The sequence below is a fragment of the Seriola aureovittata genome, chromosome 11 (genome assembly GCF_021018895.1).
Source record: "Seriola aureovittata isolate HTS-2021-v1 ecotype China chromosome 11, ASM2101889v1, whole genome shotgun sequence".
NCBI lineage: Eukaryota > Metazoa > Chordata > Actinopteri > Carangiformes > Carangidae > Seriola > Seriola aureovittata.
In genome coordinates, this window is record NC_079374.1 from 3,324,842 (window position 1) to 3,346,320 (window position 21,479).

General features: G+C 43.0%; 1 protein-coding gene and 1 long non-coding RNA gene across 2 annotated transcripts; one reads left to right on the top strand and one right to left on the bottom strand.

The window, feature by feature from the left end:
• Positions 1–215: 215 nt before the first annotated feature.
• LOC130177393 (uncharacterized) lies at positions 216–9,101 on the bottom strand. Its single transcript, XR_008829007.1, has 3 exons — positions 7,675–9,101; positions 905–1,320; positions 216–504 (listed from the first exon to the last, which is right to left on the bottom strand). It is a non-coding gene; the product is annotated as an uncharacterized LOC130177393 (long non-coding RNA).
• rftn2 (raftlin family member 2) lies at positions 1,256–21,406 on the top strand. Its single transcript, XM_056389075.1, has 9 exons — positions 1,256–1,394; positions 14,174–14,354; positions 14,973–15,081; positions 15,276–15,450; positions 15,877–16,095; positions 16,851–16,957; positions 17,536–17,639; positions 17,729–17,810; positions 18,793–21,406. The coding sequence occupies exons 1-9, from the start codon at positions 1,256–1,258 to the stop codon at positions 18,994–18,996; spliced, it is 1,320 nt and encodes a 439-aa protein (XP_056245050.1). The 3' UTR covers positions 18,997–21,406.
• The last annotated feature ends 73 nt before the right edge of the window (positions 21,407–21,479 follow it).

The following is a 21,479-nucleotide window of genomic DNA, read 5'->3' on the forward strand; positions in this document are numbered from 1 at the left end:
CAAGCCTGACTTCACAATAAAAGTCTAAAATCAATAAAGAATGTAGAATAATGTTATCAAGTACAGTAGATTAGTCTGTTCATCAGCTACCTTCTTATTTTATTGGTTACAGCTTCTGGATGGTTAGGATTTGCTTCTTTTTTTTTATTTTTTATAAATCAGTATCATGTAAATTGGGATGAATAAATTTCACCCACTCCAGAAAAAAGTTTGTTCTTGTTTTTTTTTTATTATGTGAATATTCTGAAATGCAACTTTAATGCCAAGTAATGATTAAAATTTCAGCAGTCAATACTTATAACATAGGCTACAACAAGGGAAAAAACACATAATTAGTGAGAATGCAGAGATCTCAGGTCATGTAAGTATGGATTACAACAATATAGAGATCAGTGCAAAAATTTGTATTTCTTGTTTTGTCTAATAAACAATCCAAAATCCAAAGAAACCCAGATTACTGTATTGTGACTGGGCCCAAGTGGTCAGGGAGCTCCTGATCTTCACCTGCAAAATATCACAAAAAGAGACACAAAGAAAATCATTGCACCTAGAAAGAAATAGAAGATGAAGCAAAGCAACTCAAAAGAGATGCAAAAAGTAAGTATCCTGACCAAAAAGAAACACTAAACATATATATTTTTTAAAAAGACACAGAATTACTACATAGACATGAAACATCTACAGATGTGTGGGGCGTCTGTGCCCAGGTGCCAGTAGTGTCATAATCCCTTAATGAGTCTGTACAAATGACTAAAAAAGTAGAAAAGGAGAAAAAAAAAACCTCAAAAACACAAACAAAATTGGATCCTAATGATTCATTGTGGAGTTAATGTTGTTTTAAAATTGAGTTTATTTCAGTATTTTATTTTGAAAATTCAAAAGGAAGTTGTCTTATCCTTGTTACCTTGATTGTGGGGGAAACTTTTCTCCAGGGAGAGCGCTCCTCCTCTCCACGCTCCAGACCTGCAGCCACTCCGGCGGGACACTTTTCCACCAAGTAGCCGCTCGTCGTTATAATCCTCCGCGCGGCTTTTCTCTTCATAAACCGGCGGGTTTTTTTTTCCGTTGTTCCACCTTTGAACTGATTATCTCGGTGGGATTAACAGCGGGGACAGAGGAGGGATGGAGCGGTCCCGTTAAAGTTGAAAGCACAAGAGAGGCTGAGTCTGTGTGTCTTGTCTGTCGGCGGCAGGCACAGCGGCTCCTCCGGTCCTCCCACCGAGCTGAGCGAGCGGCTGTACCCGCCTCGGAGGCCATGGGCTGCGGCTTGAGGAAACTGGAAGACCCGGAGGACAGCAGCCCCGGGAAAATTTACTCCACCTTAAAGAGACCACAAGTGGAGACCAAAACGGATACTGTGTTCGAGTATGTGCTGCTGGACTTCAGCTTGGAAGGTATGTCTGCTATAATCCACGTTTTGTGTTTCCACCAACTCAATGCAGCATTAGTTCTTGTTAAACATTTCTGCAACTCATGGTTGTATGTACTATAGATGAATCTGCCGATCATTTTCTCCATTAATCGGTTAATTCTTGTCTAAAAAAAACATCAGAAATGCTGAAAAAAAGCCAGTGACAGTTTCCACAGCCTAAGATGATGTTTTCAAAGTGCTTGTTTTATTTGACCAACAACCCTTAGAAATTAAGTTTATTCTCATTTATGTTTAAGAAAAGCATCAAATTCTCACATATGTGAAGCTGCAACTTGCAAATATTTGGTATTTTTGTTAGAAAAATCTATAACTAAATATTTAGTTATTTAAATAGTTGCTGATTGATTTTCTGTTTATCATGTAGTCGATTAATCAACTAATCAACTAACTCCAAACAAAACTCTGTTATACTGAGCTGTCATGTTAACCAAGAAAAATCCATACCAAACCCAGGATTCCTGAAACTGAATCCACAATAGAGCCTCAACAACTTGTCAATTAATCAATTAGTTGATAGATAAAGATAAAAATCAGCAACTGTTTGCTGGTTCCAGATCACAAACTAATTTCCTTCTTTCTTTTGTTTTACGTCGGCCTGTTTGTATTTTTCTCTCTTTTCTGACATTTTACAGACAAAACAATGAATCAGTTAAGAAGAAAGATAAGAAAATCAATAATGAAAATAACCATTACTTGCAGCCCTAAATGTTTTGATTAATCAAGTTATCCATCTGTCAAAAGAAAATCCAGAAATCATCTAGTCATAATCTCTGTGAATGGGATATATTTGGGTCAGAGTCCTGCTGAAATGATTAATTGAATAGTCGAATGGAAGGAAAATAATCAGCTGCTATTTTCATAATCTGATTTGTCACAGTCGTTTTCTCAAACTCAGACAAAATGATAATCGATTATTTGAAAAAATAATCACTCGATTAATTGATTGATTGATTAAGTTGTCCGCCAATCAGATAATCAGTGAATCGACTAATCATTGCAACTCTAGATTAACGGATAATAAAAATGATCAAATTGCATCTCCAGTTTATATTTATCACTCTCGCCACAGTATCACTTAAAGGAAACTAATGCAGTTTCCACTAGAGTTCAGTTCCTCAACAAATATTATATAAAGTATTTCCCATTCACCGTTTTAAAAAGGCCTAAAAGTGCCTGTACTTGTTTCTTAAAACATTCCTGTTTGTTTATGTGGCTGTAAAACGGTCCTAAACCACAGACAGACACCTATTTATGGCCTTTTTAACATAGCATCACTTTATCATTCCCACAGGAGCCGTATCTCCCTGTGCTGCCTGAGAAGTGCAATAAAATTGATTGTATAGTCAGACATGGTGCAGTGATTATCTACATCAGTGTTTAAACATGGGACTGACCTGTTAATGCTTTTAAATTTCACTCAGTTTTATTTTAAAGCCCTTTTGACTTGTTACTCTGTGCGTGTGCGTAACATTACAGCATCTAACGCAGGACTTTTCCTAGCAACAGGGCTCTTCATTCAGCCTATCTAGAAATAGGTCACGCAAGGTTTTTTTTCCTGCCTCCTCTAGTAGCCCCTTCTTCCCTCTGCCAACACACACACACACACACACACACACACAGTCCTTCTCATGTGGTAGGCATGCAGTATAATATAATACCCTACCAGGGAAAGAAAAAGAAACACCTGCTGTGATATGGAACCTAATTTGAACATGTGTGATAATCTCCGATGGCCGTGGGCTGCCATTTTTTCCAGGATAATCCCTTCATCTGATGCTCCAACTGGCTGTTTTGACTGTGACCTATTTGGAAGGAAATGGTGATTAAGTTCTGAATGGGAGCCGGGCATGTAAACAGCAGGCCGACACAATAATGAATCATGGAGGAAAGTTGGGGGGGGGGGGGGGGGGGGGGGTCAGGGAAGTTAAGCATGTTTTCCGCCTTCTAATGACTTTCATTACCTTCAGTCCAGATCCAGTCCTGTCCACATGAGGTCCCATTAAAGACTCACTTCAAAGTGGGGGTGCGAACAGGAATTATTTCTCATTATCAAACGATCCACTGATTATTTTTTGTGATTAAACATGTTGCAAAAAATAAAAGCCAAAATCTCAGTTCCCAAACCCCAGTGATGTTTAATTTACTGACTAAAGCAGCTCAGGACAAACCTGAAGACCAGCTGAGACCTGTTGTTATGTTTGGACAAACCGCACATGCAGATGGTTTTTACCAACTTCCCCTGACACGCAGGAGGGAACATGAACCGTATGACTGAGTCAATACACTGAACAACCAACGCTCAGTAACCACTACAGTGCTCTGTAAAAATCCTAGATCTGAAGCTCATATTCTCTTACTTCCTGAGTGAGAGATCTGGATCAGGCCTTGTGCCCCGCCCACCACCACCTGCTCCCTCCAGGTGTACAGGTGAGAGAGCAGAGAGCGATGGTTAGAGGAGGAAACATCAGAGAGACTCAGCCACATGTTTGAGTCTCAGTCAGACCCAGACTCAGAGGAGGAGTCTGTTGTATCAGAGCGGTTAGCATCTTTTATTTATTTATGTTGTTTGTTAGCTTGTAACTGGCAGTGGCTGACACAGCGTTAGCGGTTGTGCTAATGCTAACTCTCTCTCTCTGTACTGACAAGGTTTCAGGTTTATTTAGCCCCGCCCCTCATCCCTACAGGGTGACAGGATTGGTTCCTGAGGTTTGTGGCGTATGAAACCCTGAATCTGTTTTCATGAGATTGATGTAGCGTTCATTCAGATCACAGATGTAACTGTTTCTCTGAAATAAAATCAACCAGTGATTTCTGGCAAAGTATTTATATAATTATATTATGTGTACGTATTTATGTGATCTGAACGTAAATGCTAATGCACGAGAGGCACAACCTGAGGCCACGTCAGACCCGGACTGGAACAGACCTGGTCCAACATCGTCCAATCAGCCGTCACGCCCCAAATCATATTCACAACCGTCTCAGCAGACGAAAAAAAAAAAAATCACATTTGAGAAGCTGGAACCAAAGACTCAAATCATCAGTTATCAAAATAGTTGCAAATTAGTTTTCTGTCAATCGACTAATCGTTAATTGGCGGATAATTTCCGCTGTTTTTCTAAGGAACACGCTGTAGCTGTTTGGTGTGTTTCCAGCCTCACATCTGTCTGAGGAATCATATTTACACACAGCTGTGTTTCCAGTGCTAATTCATTTATGCGGCCTCTCAGTTACAGATTAAACTGTGTCCAACTCCTAAACAGTGAGATTTCACAGAGAGCGCTGAGTTCATCCCGGACTTTTGAGAACAGAAACTTCCCCCTAATGTGGATCGGTCACGTCTGGGAGAAACCTGATCCACTTAATAAAGTCCACGTCGACACCAATACTGAGCCAGTGGATCGGGTCAGTACATGTGTAGTCCACCCTGTCTGGTCCAGAAGGGATCCACTTGTTTTATGGTCAGAAATCACCAGGAGGTCCCGGAGACCTTCATCTAAATCAGAGTAAAATCATAATCAGTTAAAGAGTTTGTTCAGATTAACTCCGGGACGACATCAGACAACGTCTCTGTGTTTATTACGACCACGTGATGTTTCTTCTCTCACAGGATTTTACCTGTAAATTTACATTTCTGATGAACATTTAAACTTTTCTACTTTCATTTTCACAGACCCGTTTGTGTTTATAATTGAGTCAAAACAAAAGTCCAGGAGTTAAAGCAAACTTGTCTACGAACCACAAGGTCCCAGGTTCGAATCCCCTGGGAAACCTACAACATTATCTCTCATCTGTCTCCTCCGGCTTCCCACTATGATACACACTTTAATTCTACAATATACTATGATAATCATGCGTTGGTTCCACGCGTTTCACAGACATAAACATGCGTTGCTCATTGAAAGTGTTGTGTCGCATTGTTGTGCGGTTCACGACCCGTGACGGCTGTGAACGCTCCTCTGAAACACGGATGTTTCGCTCTCTGGAAAGATTTTCTGAGCCTGTCATCAGCAGGGAGTCATGAGATCTGCTCTCAGACTGGCTTATAAATACAGTACTTCAGACAGGATGCGAGTGTGTGTGCGAGTGTGTGTGTGAGTCATAAATTGTGTCTAGATCCAGTATAAACACCAGTAATCACAATACAGCTCGACACACTTCTACGTTCAGTTATATGTTGCCTCCGTGCTCGTTTTTTTAATTTTTTTTATTGCTGCTGCTTAATAAGACAAAATGAAGTTCAGTCACTCAGCTTCATAGGAGGGTTGCAGTGGCTGCTGGGTAAATCATCCCAGGTATAAACCTCAAAATCTTGTCTGAGTTGTTTGGGATCAGCCACATCAGCTGTGTTTGGGAGATTTGTCCTGAGCCAAACATGCACCACAAATTTTCTAAATTTGGTCCTGGATGTATCTGGAGCCGTTGAACTCTGATTCATCCTCGGTGCACAGCTGCATGTTTGTGACACAAAATACATTTTTATAAAGGGGAGAAAAGCCACTAAATGCTCTCTCTCTCTCTCTCCAAGTGTGACGGCTCCATGACTGGCACAGCTAAAGATAAACCGCACTGATTCCGATCTCTAGTAGTCACATGCAGCCTGGTGATGGCTGGCATCCTCAGACAGTTATTTCTTTCCTTTTTTACGAGACTATAAAGTGTTTACTTTGGGAAGATCTGTGTTAATCACCTCGTTTTATGATTTGGTTTAAAAAAATAAAAAATAAATTTGTAACGTGTGTGTTGGTTTCGTCAGGTTTTCCTCGTGCCAAGTGAAAGATGAAAAAAGCCGATCTGTGTGTTTTCCTGGCTGGAAACCAGATCTAAACCAGACTCCATTCTCACTTCACATGAGCCTCTCTGCAGGGTTTGAAACTGCCTCCGTGATGGAGACGATACTGGATGTGCTCCCAAATCTGCTCAGTGCTCGCACCTCCTGAGGCGGAGCAAAGCCAGGGAAAATAAAAACACAGAGTGACTGAACAGGAGCTGGTGAATAAGAAAAAGGTTTCCTGAGATAATTTCATTTGCACAGTTTAAAAGAAAAGCGACTGTGTTCCTCACAGGATTTGTTGAAGTGTGATGAGGCTCGATCGTGTTAATTCCACACTGTAAAATACATGCGGTGACGATGCTACTGTGAACGTGTAATCAGGAAAATGTACTTGAAGTATTAACAGTAAAAGTACTCGGAGCTTGTCTTGATTTTGTCGGTTTAGAATCGGTTTGTGACGGTGAACTGACTCCACATCGTCTCCGTCGTCCAGGGAACGCAGATTAAAACATGTAGTGTGAGTTACCTCGGTGTAAAAGATCAACACACTCGCTCACTGTGTGTGTGTGTGTGTGTGTGTGTGTGTGTGTGTGTGTGTGTGAGGAGGAGTGAGTGTTCTGGAGCGTTAACACGTCTGTCAGTACATTCCTGACGAACACCTGGCCTGCAGATGTGCACAGGTAGCAGAGGTTGAGCTGCTTCTCTGTAATGGTTTTGTTGTTGTTCAGACAAGTTCCTGCACCTGAAGCTGTGCTCAGACTGACTGGATGCTTCTGTCAGCACAGTATAATTAACTGCATCATGGACGTAATATCACACGTCGCAACCAGGTCGTGTTTTCTGTAAACTATAAAATATGTATTTGTACAATATACATTTGTTGTGACTACAGCTTTATTTACATGCGGATCAGCTGAGTCTACAGCAGCAGATACAGTGTTTTTATAGGACATCACCTCCTCCACCTCCACCCTGCTGTGGCTTCGTCTCTGGGACACAAACTGTGACTGTCACACTCCTTTTCCTCGCCCTTCACACTTATAGAGAATATAGAAACACACTCACACCCCACTCCACCCCCCCACTCATCTCCCAGTGCTGAGCCCAGCAGCAGCAGCACTCCCAGTTAGCTTGGCCTCGTTTCCCTCTGACCGAGAGGAGACTGGACGTTGGGCCTGGAGCCAAAGGCAACACATCACAGTAGCTAATGGCTAATACTTCCCCCAGCTGATTACTGTTAGCCCGGCGCACTGATATATATATATATATATATATAATGTATACAGTGCATATCCTGTGTGTGTCTGTGTGCACTTTAAAAGGATCTTTATTGTTATTGATCTTTGCAAACTGCTCGCTGTGAGTCTTAACTTCCTCCATGCTCCTCCAGTTTCACTTTAAACCTCTTCGTCACATCCTTCAAGTCTTTGGTATTAACACACTTTTTTATTCTTCTGTCCGCACTCACCTGAGTTTCTCCCACCTGAAAACGTGGAATGGAGCAGTGTCCCCGCACAGACTTGAACTCACGGAAGCAGGAGGATGATGTGAAGGGTGCACACGTCACAGGACTGGATGGATAAACGGGAGCAAACAAAAGGGATTAGCGGATGCGGAGACGGGTCTTAACCTGAAGTGACGCGTATTCGTCGCTGGTTGGATGAACTGAGGAAGTGATGAAGTGACAGCTGAAGGAAAAACGCAGGGTGAATCGTAACCTTCTTCCAGTCCTCTGAGAGATGATTCCTCGGAGGTGGTCTGACCCGCTGAGGCCTCGGTAAAAGGGTCTGTGCTCTTTATCATTTCCAGGGATGAGTGCAGTTTTCTGTAATCTCTGTCTAATCTGGAAATCTGATGGAGCCGCTCTGGATTATTTCAGATTAAGTCAGTCTGTGTTTTTTGATTATTGAATTTAGAGGAGGTTTGAAGGGCAGAGCAGAGGCGGAACAAACCCGATGAATCTCACTCGGTCATCAATTACCTCGAAGCTGATTCCAGTCTGCGCCTCATTTATGTTGAGCCAGTGATCGTCAGCGAGTTAAAATACCTTCTCTGATCATTAGCATTAGTATTAGCTCTCTTTCTCTTTCTCCTCAGCCGTTTTGAGTGTTGCTTCATTACAGTTTATGTGTCGGATCCAGATAGATCCATAGGTCCGGCATACATTCATGTTCCCCACAGGATGAACTGTAGTGACCTTGGTGATCTCCCTCTTCGGTCTGTGGGAGCGTTTACGCTTCCAAGTATCACGTTGTCTTTAGAGCGTCATTTTCTCCTTAATCTAGGGAATCAGCGCTTTCTAACAAGCCCCCGTTCGCCCGAGTGAGTCACTGACTTCCATCGTTACACTAACATTAAAACTTAGGAAATATTTTTGTTTCGTCTGATCAAACGTCCAAACCCCAAGGATTCAGTTTCCATTTGCATTACATTTATTTTATTATCAGAATAGCAAGATGATTTATTTTCTACCAGCAAATCAAATAATCAATTTATCATCAATTGTTAAAAAAAAAAAAAAATAGCAATAAAATGTCCATTAATTGACGAATCGCTGCAGCTGTTAATCAGATACAAGCAAACTATCGCCTTTTTAAATTAGCTGAATTTGTCTGATTTAGATGCACTGGGACAGCGATGGAGGCTTTGCCGCCGGTCTGTCAGACCTGATGTGATTGGTTCTTTCTCTGACTGGGTTATTGACGATGAATCGATCAGACGTGGCCGTGTCTGTAACTCTGTACTCTTCATCATGTCGTCTGTGAGCAGTGTTGTGTCTGTGTTCAGAGCCGCTTCTTTTTCCTCGCGGTGTTACTCTTCGTTTCCTTTTCTCCTTGTTGCCGGGCAGCTTTCTCCTTTTCACACCTTTCACACACAGACTCATAAGATCCATCCTGTAACCTCCGTTTGGCTCTGAACCCTCCTCCTCCTCCTCCCCCCTCCTCCTCCTCCTCCTCCTCCTCCTCCTCCTCCTCCTCCTCCTCCCTCCCTCTTTTCCTCCCATTTTCTCAGCTCTGTCGCTCCTTCTCTTTGCCCTCAGTTGTTGCTCAACTCCTCTTGAACCCCCTCCCTCACCCCCCTCCCCTCTTTCTGCCTGTTCCCACTTCTAGATACCCCCCCCCCCAAGTCCTCCTCTCCTCCTCCCCCCTTTTTTTCTCCCACACAGCTCTAACAGAGGCCTCAGTGTGCCGGTTGACGGGGCGAGTGGCAGCAGGATGGGAGGGGGGAGGAGGGGGGAGGGGGGGTGTGAGGACTGAAAGCAGGGGAGGAGAAGAGCAAAGGGCTGAAACAAAAGCTTTGGTTGGAGGTGTGTATGACATCATGGTCCTCCTGGGAGACATCAGCTGCTGTGTGGCGGCCTGTTGGCAGCCGGCGCTCCACGTCTAACTGGACGACTGTGAAGGAGAGGAAGTCTCTTTTTATTCTTTGTGCACGTTCAGCATCAAACCACATGACAGAAATAAAACAGATGTGACAGGAGAGGTTCATACGGACGAGAGCAAACCATGATAACTGAAAAGTACAACAGGACGGCTTGTTGATATTCTCCATAAAGAGATGGGGGGGGGGGGGGAATAATCTATAGGCTATTTGTTAATAGCATATATTAATTAATATTAATGTAACTATTAATCATTTTCAGTTTATCGTTAAGAACCAGAACTTTAAATTAGAAAACCTGCCCTAAAGAAAAGGCAGAATTGGACATAATAAAAAAACAGATTGTACATTATGAATTTTATTTGATTATTTGAAATTGAAATTGATGAAGTGTTGGAGAGATGACGGATCTGACAGATGAAGCTCTCTGCAGGTTTTCATTTGAAATACTAAATCTCACAGGTAGTGAATCTTTATCAGAGTTTGTACGACATGTGAGCAGGTCCCCCCCGTCCCCTTTTAACCTGTCACCAGACGCCCCCCCCCCCCCCCATTAGAAAATACAGGTTTTTCTGAGGCCCCTTCTCCATGTCGACGCCCCGGCTCCTCCACCCCTCATTTCTCCACCCGTGTGATGCCAGAGCTTCAACTTTATCCACCAGCTGCAACATGTAAGCCTGTGTTAAATTTAGATTCACCTCGAGCGTTTGCAGTGGGGTTTAAACCCACAGGAATGCCAGTAAACTGGAGCCGTGTTTACTGGTCTCATTCAGGTTCTGCTGGTCTTCAGTCTCATAATGGAGCCAGACGGCCCATTCACAGGGCGCAGGGATCTTAGCTGTGAGCCGGTCTCCCCGATCTCTGGGGTGTTTGTCCGTGAGAATGTGGGGGGTTGTAGTGAGGAATGCCGTCACACACACACACACACACACACACACACACACACACACACACACACACACACACTCTCATGCTTTCCCTGTCTCCTGATTTTTCTTTCTCTTAATCTTGCTGCATCCAAAATGCACAATTTAGGGTATTTGAAATGCTTTAAATGGAGTGTGTGTGTGTGTGTGTGTGTGTGTGTGTGTGTGTGTGTGTGTGTGTGTGTTCATGAGGCACATAGCCAAGCCTCTCTGTGAACAGCCACTCTTTGTGGACACAGGAAGTATGGTGATGGTCACAGGGATTTCAGCCAGAGTTTCCAGAAAAAAAGAAAAACAGCCCGAGACTCGTTCAGCTCACAAACACCGAGCGTCGTCTTTACACGTCTGACGCAGAGGAAAGGGATAAATACATGTCAACACACATGACGGATGATAATGATGATGATGATGATGATGATGATAACTTTTATCTGAATAAATTAGATTAGAAAAGCTTTATTGTCCTCGAGGGGCAGTTTGGTTTGTAGCGGTCGTCAGCTCGACCAATAAACATCATAAAAACAAAATAATACAATAAATAGAGACATAAATCCATTTAACATACAGTAGATTTCATCATAATTAGTTACAGTAGGATGTTAATTGCGATGATAACGAGCCAAAGATCTGTTTGACATTTCTTAACGCAGTTTCAAATGTCGTGAGTTACAGGAATAAAACACACACAGTAAAAACCTGAATGATGACATATATAAATAATGAATAAAATGTCATGATAATTCCAGTGAACACGTCAGTGAAGAGCCAGTTTTAAAAGGTGTTTTCACCTGAGGAAGAAGCTGCGGTTTGGTTTCACTTATTAAACTGAATTCTGAGGGATCGGCTGCTGAAACTGGGCTAATGTGTTCTCTTCCCGTAATTCCAGTTAAAAGCCGAGCAGCTGCGTTTCACACTAATTGCAGACATTTTAGTTTTTTTATAAAAGCATGAAAAATTTTATCCAGGTCGACATGAGATTTTACAGACGTGGCTCAGCTGATAAAAACAGACCTGAATGAACCCTTGTTCTTTTTAAAGACAGTTACATCATCAGTATCTCAGTCAAATGTTTTTATTAATTGTCCAGGTTTCTGATTATTCAGTGTCTGCAGGTTTGTTATGCTGATATATTTTCAGTGTGGGGGGGGGGTCAGCTGCTCCGTCAGGTGGAGGGGGAGACAGGTGTGCGCCCACACTACCGGGTGATGCTGATCAGCACAGGTGTCAGTGATTGTTGCCATGGTAATCTTCATTTCACTCACAGATCAGTCTAATGTCAGTCAGGACTCCCAGGTTAACTCAAGACCAATGTTACCATGGTAACAATCAGCGACATCTGCGCTACAGGGAAAACATGGCTCATGATTTGTGGTGAAGAGAGAGAGAATTTTTCTTTTTTCTTTTTTCAATCTTTAAGTAAAATTTCCTTGAATTCTTCCAAAAGACAAACATTGTCTGCTGAGGATGCGGTTTCTCTGTCGGCCATTTTTTAATTTTTTATTATTATTTGGAAAAAGTCTTAATCTGGACTGTGGTACAATGCATTCTGGGTAAGCTAAGATGATCAAGACCTAAACTGCTTTGTGCGGCGGATGAATTGAGACGTCTCTATCTGGAGCCTGGCGTTTACGTCACGTGTCTCGTGTGTTAAAATGAGTCCGTCTTTGTTTTTGTGAAAACGATCTTTCTGGTATTCGACTGATCCATGAGCAAGATGAAGTCTGGACCAACAGTAAAATATCTTTGTGAGAGCGAACTGTGTGTGAGCACCAGTCTCACCACATCACACCACAGCACTAAAAACATGCTGATAGTTCGTGTCCATATATAAAACCTTTACGTAAGCGTGTGGTTTCCTCAGCGTGCCGGGGTTAGTGGTTGTTGGTTTTTTATAGTGCAGACGGACCGTGACATCTGGATGTTTAAACTCTTCTTCTTCTTCTTCTTCTTCTTCATGTCGTCAGAGACGTGGTGTGACGTCAGTTTCCCACTGCAGCGTGTTTGTTTTGACCATATATGCAGAAGTGTGTGTTTTTAATGAGTGTTTCCACATGTGACAGAAACATCACCGTGTGACTCCAATACAACATGCAACTGAAATTAAAATAAATAGTTTGCTCCATCTTCATCATCATCATCATCATCATCTGCATTCCTGCCTGACAGACTCTGTGTGTGTGTGTGTGTGTGTGTGTTGTGTGTGTGTGTGTGTGTGTGTGTGTGTGTGTGTTACTCACTTCAGTAACGGCAGGGGAATAGTGATGTTAAAGTCATTACACAGGAAGGAAGAGGAAAACTTTCCCAGACAGCAGGATCGTGATTTTTGTCAGCTTCTTGTTGGAAACACATCTTCTCTTCATCACGTTGGACTTTCATCCTCGCTGCACCGACACATGTGGACGCATTACTGACTGTAGACTGTATTGGCAGTGATCTATAGTGGGATGAAGGTTGGAGAGCTGGGAGGCAGAAAACAGATCAGAGAATTAAGGATAATTGGTAATTAATGATGATTAGTAATGCTTAAATATGAACTTACCATGCCAGAATATTTAAAGATTCCCTCCAGACATGGTTTAGGACATAAAGATACTATATACTTACCCTCATTGAAAAATCCACAATCTATGAATACGCAGTTATTTTCTTTATAAAGCTCCTCCAGTGTAAAGGTCTGTGTCCATGTGTAGTGTGATTATAGATCAGCTCTAGCTTCTATATTAATACTGTGAAAGTATCAAAGCCTCAGTCCACAGAGAAATGCACACAGCCTGTATTCAGAAACTGAGCCTTAAAACCAGCCGTCAGGACTTCTGGAACTTTGTGATGTCACAACAAAGCAGTCACCAAGCCCCGCCCACCTGGACCCACCATCCAAACCTTGCAGGATTTGGTTTCTCTGAGTGTTTTACCTGAAATCTGCTTTATTTTTATTGGATTAACTCAGAAAACAGTCAGCCAATCAGAAGAGAGGCTCAGAGCCTCCTCTCTTCTGATTGGCTGACTGACCTGTTGTTACTAGAGCTGCAGAGAGAAGCCTGAGAGAGGAGATGTAAAACTACACTGAGATGGTTTTTGGTTCTTAAAACAACAAATCAAATCAAATTCAAATAAAACACAGAAGAAGAGGAAAAGATGGAACTTTAACTTCTGGAAAAGTTTCATCTTTCACACTTATTGAACCACGATTGGCTTCAGACCAGATGTGATTTCACAAAATCAGAGGTCTGAACCTGAGATTGAAGGTGAGCACAGAGAAACTTTCCTCTTCAGTAGCTGAATGTGAAAACAGCCTCTTAGTGTCAGACTCTGCACGGAGAAGCTCAAACATCCGAGTGATGCAACAATAAGAGAAAAACACATTTTTGAGTGAAGGAGGAAACACGCAGAGTTTGGAAATGAAAAACCACAAAAATATTTTTGGGGTTGACGACTAAAATCATGTCTGTGTGTGTGAAACAGTCCGTGTGTTGCAACTTTGTGCTGCCTTCCAGTGTAATCACGTATTTCATATGTTTATGCAGCTGATCACACAATACAGATGTTTTCCAGATGATTTCACAAATATTAATATTATTCCCTCACAGCCTCGTTAACGTGGTGATCTATCTGCTAATTATAGAACGCATCTTTATTGACTTTCCATTTCCTCCTCCTCAGGCAGCCGCCCGACCGTCCAGTACGTGGCCTCGCTGTCCGAGCTGCCGCAGGCCCTGCAGCCCTACTACACGCAGGGCTACGTCCTGTCCGCCCTGCACCCCATCATCCTGTCTGTGGGCCGGACGCGCTCGCTGCCGTTCAGCCTGCTGTACCGCGCCATCCTGGCCCGTCCCAGACCCAGGTACGACGAGTCATTAACAGGAAGTAACATTAAGTAGGATGATGAAGGTCAATAAAGATGTGAGTGACGCCCCCCTCCTCCCCCCCCTCCTCCCAGTCCTCCTCACACTGTCGAGTAAATAGATGAATGATGGATGAAGTCGCTTCATATTTAATGCAGAACTCTGGTAGGAGGTCAGACTGGCGTGTCTGGATAAGGTGGGGGGGTATGTTTTGGTTTGACTTGTGTCTACCATGATTTCTATTGGCCAGAAACCCACCCGACAACAGGGGTCCCACAGCAGCCAATGGAGTCAAAGTATCTGTGATCGCTGTGGTCTGATAGGTCGGGATATTGTCACTGTGATGATGTCATTTAATTGGAAGAAAAGTGTAGGTGATGTCACTGATGGTACTTAATATGCAAATTTATTTAAGACAAACTAATATTTCATGTGGCTGTTTTTCTTAAATGTCATCGTTAAAAATCGGATTAAATGAAGTTTAGGTTTTAATTATTGTGTAACTGTCAGACAGTCGCTGTGGTCGTCTCCTGCTGAGTGTGTGTGTGTGTGTGTGTGTGTGTGTGTGTGTGTGTGTGTGTGTGTGTGTGTGTGTGTGTGTGTGTGTGTGTTTGCAGTAAGCAGACGGCGTCCATGTGTCACAGCGTGCCGGTGCTGAGGGTGGAGGAGTGGCCTCTACCTGGAGACTCCCTGACAGGTGACACTGTCAGAGCGCTCATCGACAGGGTCAGTGACGGTCTGGTTTAATTAATCCAGACTTACATAATCCTGGTACCTCTGTGATTGATTAGTTATTGATATTAGTTAGAATTAGTTATCTGGTGTAATTTTGTTCTGCAGTGTCTCTGTTGCTGTGTAGCACTGGACGGTTACAGAGCAGCTGACTCTGGGTGTGTTTGTTTTGTTGTTTTCGCCGGCAGGTGAACAGCAGCGCCCGAGGGGGCGTTCGATTCGTCGGCTCGGTCCTCCAGCAGGTGAGCGGCATCACAAACGGCAGGGTGCACAGTCCGAAGAGGGGCTGTCGCTCCCCTCCACGCACCCCTCCCCGAACCCCACCTGGAGACAGAGAGCTGGAGGAGAACACCTACAGTCCAGGTGAGACGCTCGCTGCTCTTCATATGACGTCACCTTTTTATACCTGCGCCGTTTTGTTTAAGGTTGTCCGTCCGTCCCGTTCTCCTGGACACGATATGTCATTAACGCCATGAAGGAACTTCTTCATATTTGGCACAAACCTTCACTTGGACTCAAGGATGAACTGACGAGATGTAGGGGGTCAAAGGTCAAAGGTCAAGGTGACCTCAAAACACCTTTTAACCATTACCCAAGACTTCACACAGCAATTATGACAAACTTTCACACAGATGGTTCATATTTTATGACTCTGGATAAACAGGTGTAACCTGTAACTAGTGGCGGAGGGATACGACCAGGAGGCGGTGACTCTAGTTTAGTCTAATAATACTGTGATGATAATAATAGCACCAATCATTTGAAAATCAATGGCTTCCCTCTCCGCAGACCTGAGGCTGCTGGTCTTCTTCCACTCCTGGGCTCCGGGCTGTGCTCCTCTGGACTCGCTGGCCTGTCAGTACCACCAGGGGGCGCTCTCCATGCGCGTCTCCAGGAAGGGTCAGGTGGTCAGCGCCCTGGAGGCCGACTGGCTGGAGCTGACGGCCGCCTACTACCGCAAGGGCTGGTCGCTGGTGGACTCCTTCGTCTACTGGGACACGCCTAAAGGTTGGTGTGACATCGGCCCGACGGCGGTAACAGACTCCAGCCTGCAAGTAAAGGCAGAGAAGAAGAAGCAGACTGAGGTTGAAAAGCCTGAGGACGGCTGATGCACCTCCTCGTCTTCCTCCTTCTGCATTATTATCTTTTCCCATTAAAAACCTGATTCACACATACACACCGCCCCTTCCTGTTTTGGCTTCTCTTTCCCATTGCGTCTATATTTGGCGCTGTCTTCCCGACCTCAGTGACCTCACTTCCTGTTCCTCTGCAGAGGAGCAGACATCCACATTTGCTATAGACAGGAGAAGAGGGAAATATGGGACCTTTAATTTACACAAGTCAGTTGAGCCGTGATGCGTTCAAGGACCAGTGTGTTGCAGAGAGTGGAGTTGCAGTGCTTTGTAGTGGATAAACTGCTCAGCTGGTAGTAACACAAGTCGACCTTCTGTCTGTGTCTCTTATCAGCTGTTGTAAACACAGATACACATTCATCTGCTTTTCAGCTGAATCTGCCGCAGGAGGACAACTCTCCTCACTACACTACGAACACACGGGAGTTTAATCTATATTTAATAACTGGGTCATTATCAACCCAATGACTCTCTCTCTCTCTCTCTCTCTCTCTCTCTCGCTCTCTCTCTGACCTGACTCCTCAGCTGCTGTGAGGAGATGCTGTGTGTTGTCGTGTATTTGCTACCTGACAATGCAGTGACCGTGTGTGTGTGTGTGTGTGTGTGTGTGTGTGTGTGTGTGTGTCTCAGGTGAGCCGGTGCCCAGATCACTGGAGGGGCTGTTTGTGTATGAAGAGAGGAGCACCTCTCCTCCCGCCAACGACACCATCGTGGTGGAGCAGTGGACAGTGATCGAGGTCAGTGACAGACTGACGAGGAGAAGTGAACAAACGGCGGATTTGATGAAATACAAAAAATCTTTAGGCTGACGCTTCAGACACTTTGTTTATGAGATAAACCTTTATTGAACTTCACTTGTTACTGCTGCATTGAAAACGAGGTCGAAGAAAAAAAACAAGTATAACAATAGAATAAAGTAGAAAAATAACAAATCAACCATTAATTAGAAGGTATGTACATTTTAAGTACTTGCATTTAGTTTTTTTTAGTGTGTTAGCAAATGTCTTTGTAGCTCAGGTGAACTGACCCTTTAGAGACGGAGGCGTAAACATTTCCAACAGCAGTTTTTACCCACATCACAAAAAATACTCCTTACTCACTATATTACTCCTTATTACCATATTACTCCTTGTGTTAATTATGCTTATTACCTCACTGTTTGTGTTTAGGATGAACTAAACCTAAAAGAAACTGTTTCCCATAACACTAAAATCAAAGGATGATATATCTAGAAGTTTCTAAGCCAGACACTACTACTGCATGTCTCCGTGTCTCTAACATACGTGTATGTTGTGTATGTTGTGTTTATATCCAGGGCTCCAATGTGAAAACTGACTACGGGCCCCTCCTTCACACTCTGGCTGAGTTCGGTTGGCTGCTCACATGTGTGCTGCCCACGCCCATCATCCGACACGACAGGTAGCTACAACGCACCGTCTCCGTCATACTGTTATTAATGTCTGCCGTGTATTAATATCACACCCGTCCGTCTGTGTTTACGTCTGCAGTGACGGGAACCTGGCCACAAAGCAGGTGGTGTTTCTCCAGAGGCCGGTCAGAAGTCAAACATCTGGACAACAGAGGAACCAGGTGAGAGCAGGAGCTTTTCAACATTATTTTACAACCAATATAAACCAAACTTCTGTTGCAGCCGACCCCCTCAAATGTAGTTATATAAGAGTTATGCTCATTGTTTATCTTTCTGGACACAGACTCACTGTTCTGGTTCACTTCCAGCGCTCTTATAGCGTCGTTTCACTATTGCTACATAGCTAGCGTTAGCATTAGCAGCTGTTTACTCACCAACATCTGTCTCCAGAGGTGGAAAGCAACACCAATGTTAACTCTTGTCTTTATCACATCTTTCCTTCCACTGAAATTAGCATGCTAACCAGTTAGCTTAACAATCACCACCACCACCTGCAATAAATCACATTCAACAGAAGAGAAACCTTACAAATATTCTCTTTAAAAAGTGATGATATGTTCGTGTTGTGTTCCCAAGCAACCAAAAATAAATAAATAAATCTTTAACTTGCTCAAAATAATATATATAATAATATAATATATAATGGATAAACCTTTTCCTACAAACAGCAGCCGACACTTTCAGGCATTTGGTGAAAAACAAGGCGATTATTTCTTTAGTCAGTTTGACCCTCCATGATGAAGACTGACTGAATCCCTCAGTCTGTTGCTGCAGGGGGAAGCTGTTATTTCTGTGGCCACACTGCGCCCTGGTGGACAAAATCAAAACTGCAGTGAACTGTGGGTGCTCAGAGTGAAGTGGAGGTTCACAAGGAGGGCCTAGGAAAGGGGTCAGGAAACACCCTAAGGATAAAAGTAGATCCTGCTCACAGACCGTGTCGCATCACTGATTTGGAATAATAAAACAATAAAAAACTTTTCTAATCATATCTTGAGGGCAGAAAGTTTAATAAAGAAGTCTGGGAAAAGTCAGTTCTCATCGTGACGAGCGTCTCTGTCTTCTGTGAGACTTATGAATCAAACCAAAATGAAATGTACTGTAGTTTAATGTTCATGGCCGTCTGGTTTCCCGCCTCGTCTCCAGGCTCTGTCGGTGCACGGCGACGTGTCCAGCCGCTCCGTCAGCCGCTCCGTCAGCGGCCCCGTCCCTCCGGAGGAGCTCTCCCCCACCGCGGGAGGCATCGGGGGGTTCCCCGTGTTCGGAGGGGGGTATCCCAGCGCCCTGTCCCACCTGGAGGAAGGCGGCTTCGAGCAGGAGGAGGGGAAGGCGGAGGTCACCTGTATGTGAGGGCGGGAGTTAAGTTCAGGATTGATCCGGTGTTGGATTACCGGAGACGAAACCCGAGGAGAGAGACATGAACTTTGATCATCACGTTGCTTTTTAACAAAGACTTTAATGTAGAAGAACTCGGCACTTTTAAAAAAAAAAAAAAAAAAGTTTTTAACGAAGCCATAATGAGGTTTTATCAGAAGTGGAATGCGTCCACACTTTTATCCAGATTCGTTGGGGAGAGAAACTTCACACATGTTTAAATCGGTTCAGGTCGTCACGAGGGAAATTATCACAGTATTAAAAACAAAAAAGCACAAACACTTTTCTGCACAAGATGGAAACACCGGTGGTGAAAGGAGGGAAACAGGCTCTCTGGGTTTTTTACCTGAATCTTTTTCTCTTTTTCTTTTTTGCATTCCTTCACAGTTTAACACTTTTCTCATTTGAAAAACATCCTCACATCTCTCCTCCTTTTTTTTTTATTTTTGACACTTGAAGATGTTTTAACACCTTTTCATCTCAGCTTGTTGTGTGTGTGAAGGCGACACAGGTCCGGCTCCCTCTCTCTGCTCGTAGCCTGAGGCAGGATGTGAATATTTATCCGTGTTGCAGTTTCCTGTGCGCGGTGGTACCGACAGTTTGCAGGTGAAGGTTCGTTCATACAGACGATGAGAGCGGAGGGTCGTGCAGCTCCGTGTGAAGGAGGCCTGACTGGTGCCGTTTCATAATCTTTCTGGAAATGGTTACGACTCATCACATGTTTGAAAGTGTTTTTTTTAATATGTGGTCAGCAGTGGTGCTTCATGTTTAACCTGTTAATTGCTGCTTATTGCTCTGCAGCGTGTATGGTACTGGCTTCAGAAAGTCCCATAGAAAAGCTCGGGGAAGCGGCTGCACGCTTCTAAAGGACAAGTCTGGTGATATTTGGCTCTGCACAATATGCAAAAAAAAAAAAAAAAAAAGAAAGTCATATTGTGATTATTTGGGAAGATATTTCAGTTGGAACAGTCGTGTTTGCATTTTTTCATTTTCATGATGATGTGATTTTTACGTCCGGAGGATATGATGATCTGTCGGCTGGGGGCGTCTCTGTAGCACCACGACACTTACGGTGCTAAAATGCACAACAATGAGACACATTTTACCTTTTTATCAAAAAAAATTGCAGCTCCTGAATTTTTAAATTTTTTTAAATTCTTTTTAATCTTTGCAGCTCCTGCAATTTGGATTTTGCACTCGGTCATATTGCAATTTCAATTATATTTCAATTAATTGTGCAGCTCTAGTGATATTTTATAACATATTAAATTTGTTTTGTTCGTACTGGTTGGTGTCTGCCATGTGTAGTGGGGGGGGGGGGGGGGGGGTCGATAGGGACTTTATTTTTGAGCTTCTCTCTTTGGGACCGTCCGGGTCTGGATGGGTCCAGCTGCTCGGCAACGCACCTGCTACTTTCTCTGTGATGGACGAAGTTCTTCAGAGACAAATCCATTGTTGTATTGAAATGATGATGATGATGATGATGATGATGACAGTATTTTTTTTTTTTTAAAGGGGAACTCCACTGATTTTACACTTCAGAAACAAAAGTTTCCTTTAATAAATGAATAAATATTAAGATTTAAATGGAGCAACTTCTCAATGGAAATTCATGAACTCACTTAAATAACCGATTTCTCCTGTAATTAGCGATTAGCACCAAACTACATGTTTTCTCCAGGAAATAATGAACCTGTAAAATGAAACGTTCAGAAGTGCAAATGTTAAATCAGTGGAGTTTTCTTTAAACACTATGAAAGGGAAACATTTACTTTGTTTAAAGAGGTCACAGTGTTGTTGTAAATACTTTAGACGTTAGAGTTCATGACTGCAAAGTTGGGTTTCAACTGATTGTGATGCATGTTCATTTGTTTTTGAGGAGGAAAGGGATCAAATGTAGAGCTGCAACTAATGACGACTTTCATTATCGATTAATCTGCTTTTTTTGTTTTTGATTAACTGTTTTGTCAATGAAAATACTCGTTATAATTTCCCACAGCCGCGAGGTCACAGCTTCAATTGTCTCGTTTCATTTGACCAAACGAATCCAAAACATATTCGATTTACTATGTGACCAAAAAAAAAGAAGCTAATTCCTGTTTGAGAAGCTTGAAAAAAGTTGAAATAATTCCTGATTAATTGTCGATTGACTAACCGTAGCAGCTCTAATCAAATGCACCATGAGTGTAGTTTAGGTTTCGCAGGTTTGAGTCATACATGTATGAAGTGGATGTTTTTAGCTCCAGACTCGTCAGGGTTCATTAAATGTCAGTATTAATATTCCAGCTTTTCCTTTTTGGAGATTTGTACATTTTGCTTCCTTTATCATTGGTGTTTTTTATTATTATTATTATTATTATTATTATTAAACACTTATTTCCCATGGTTTGTGATTCATGTCCTATTAACAGCATCTTGCACAGCGTTCGTTATCACTATGACTCATTGTGACCGTAAAC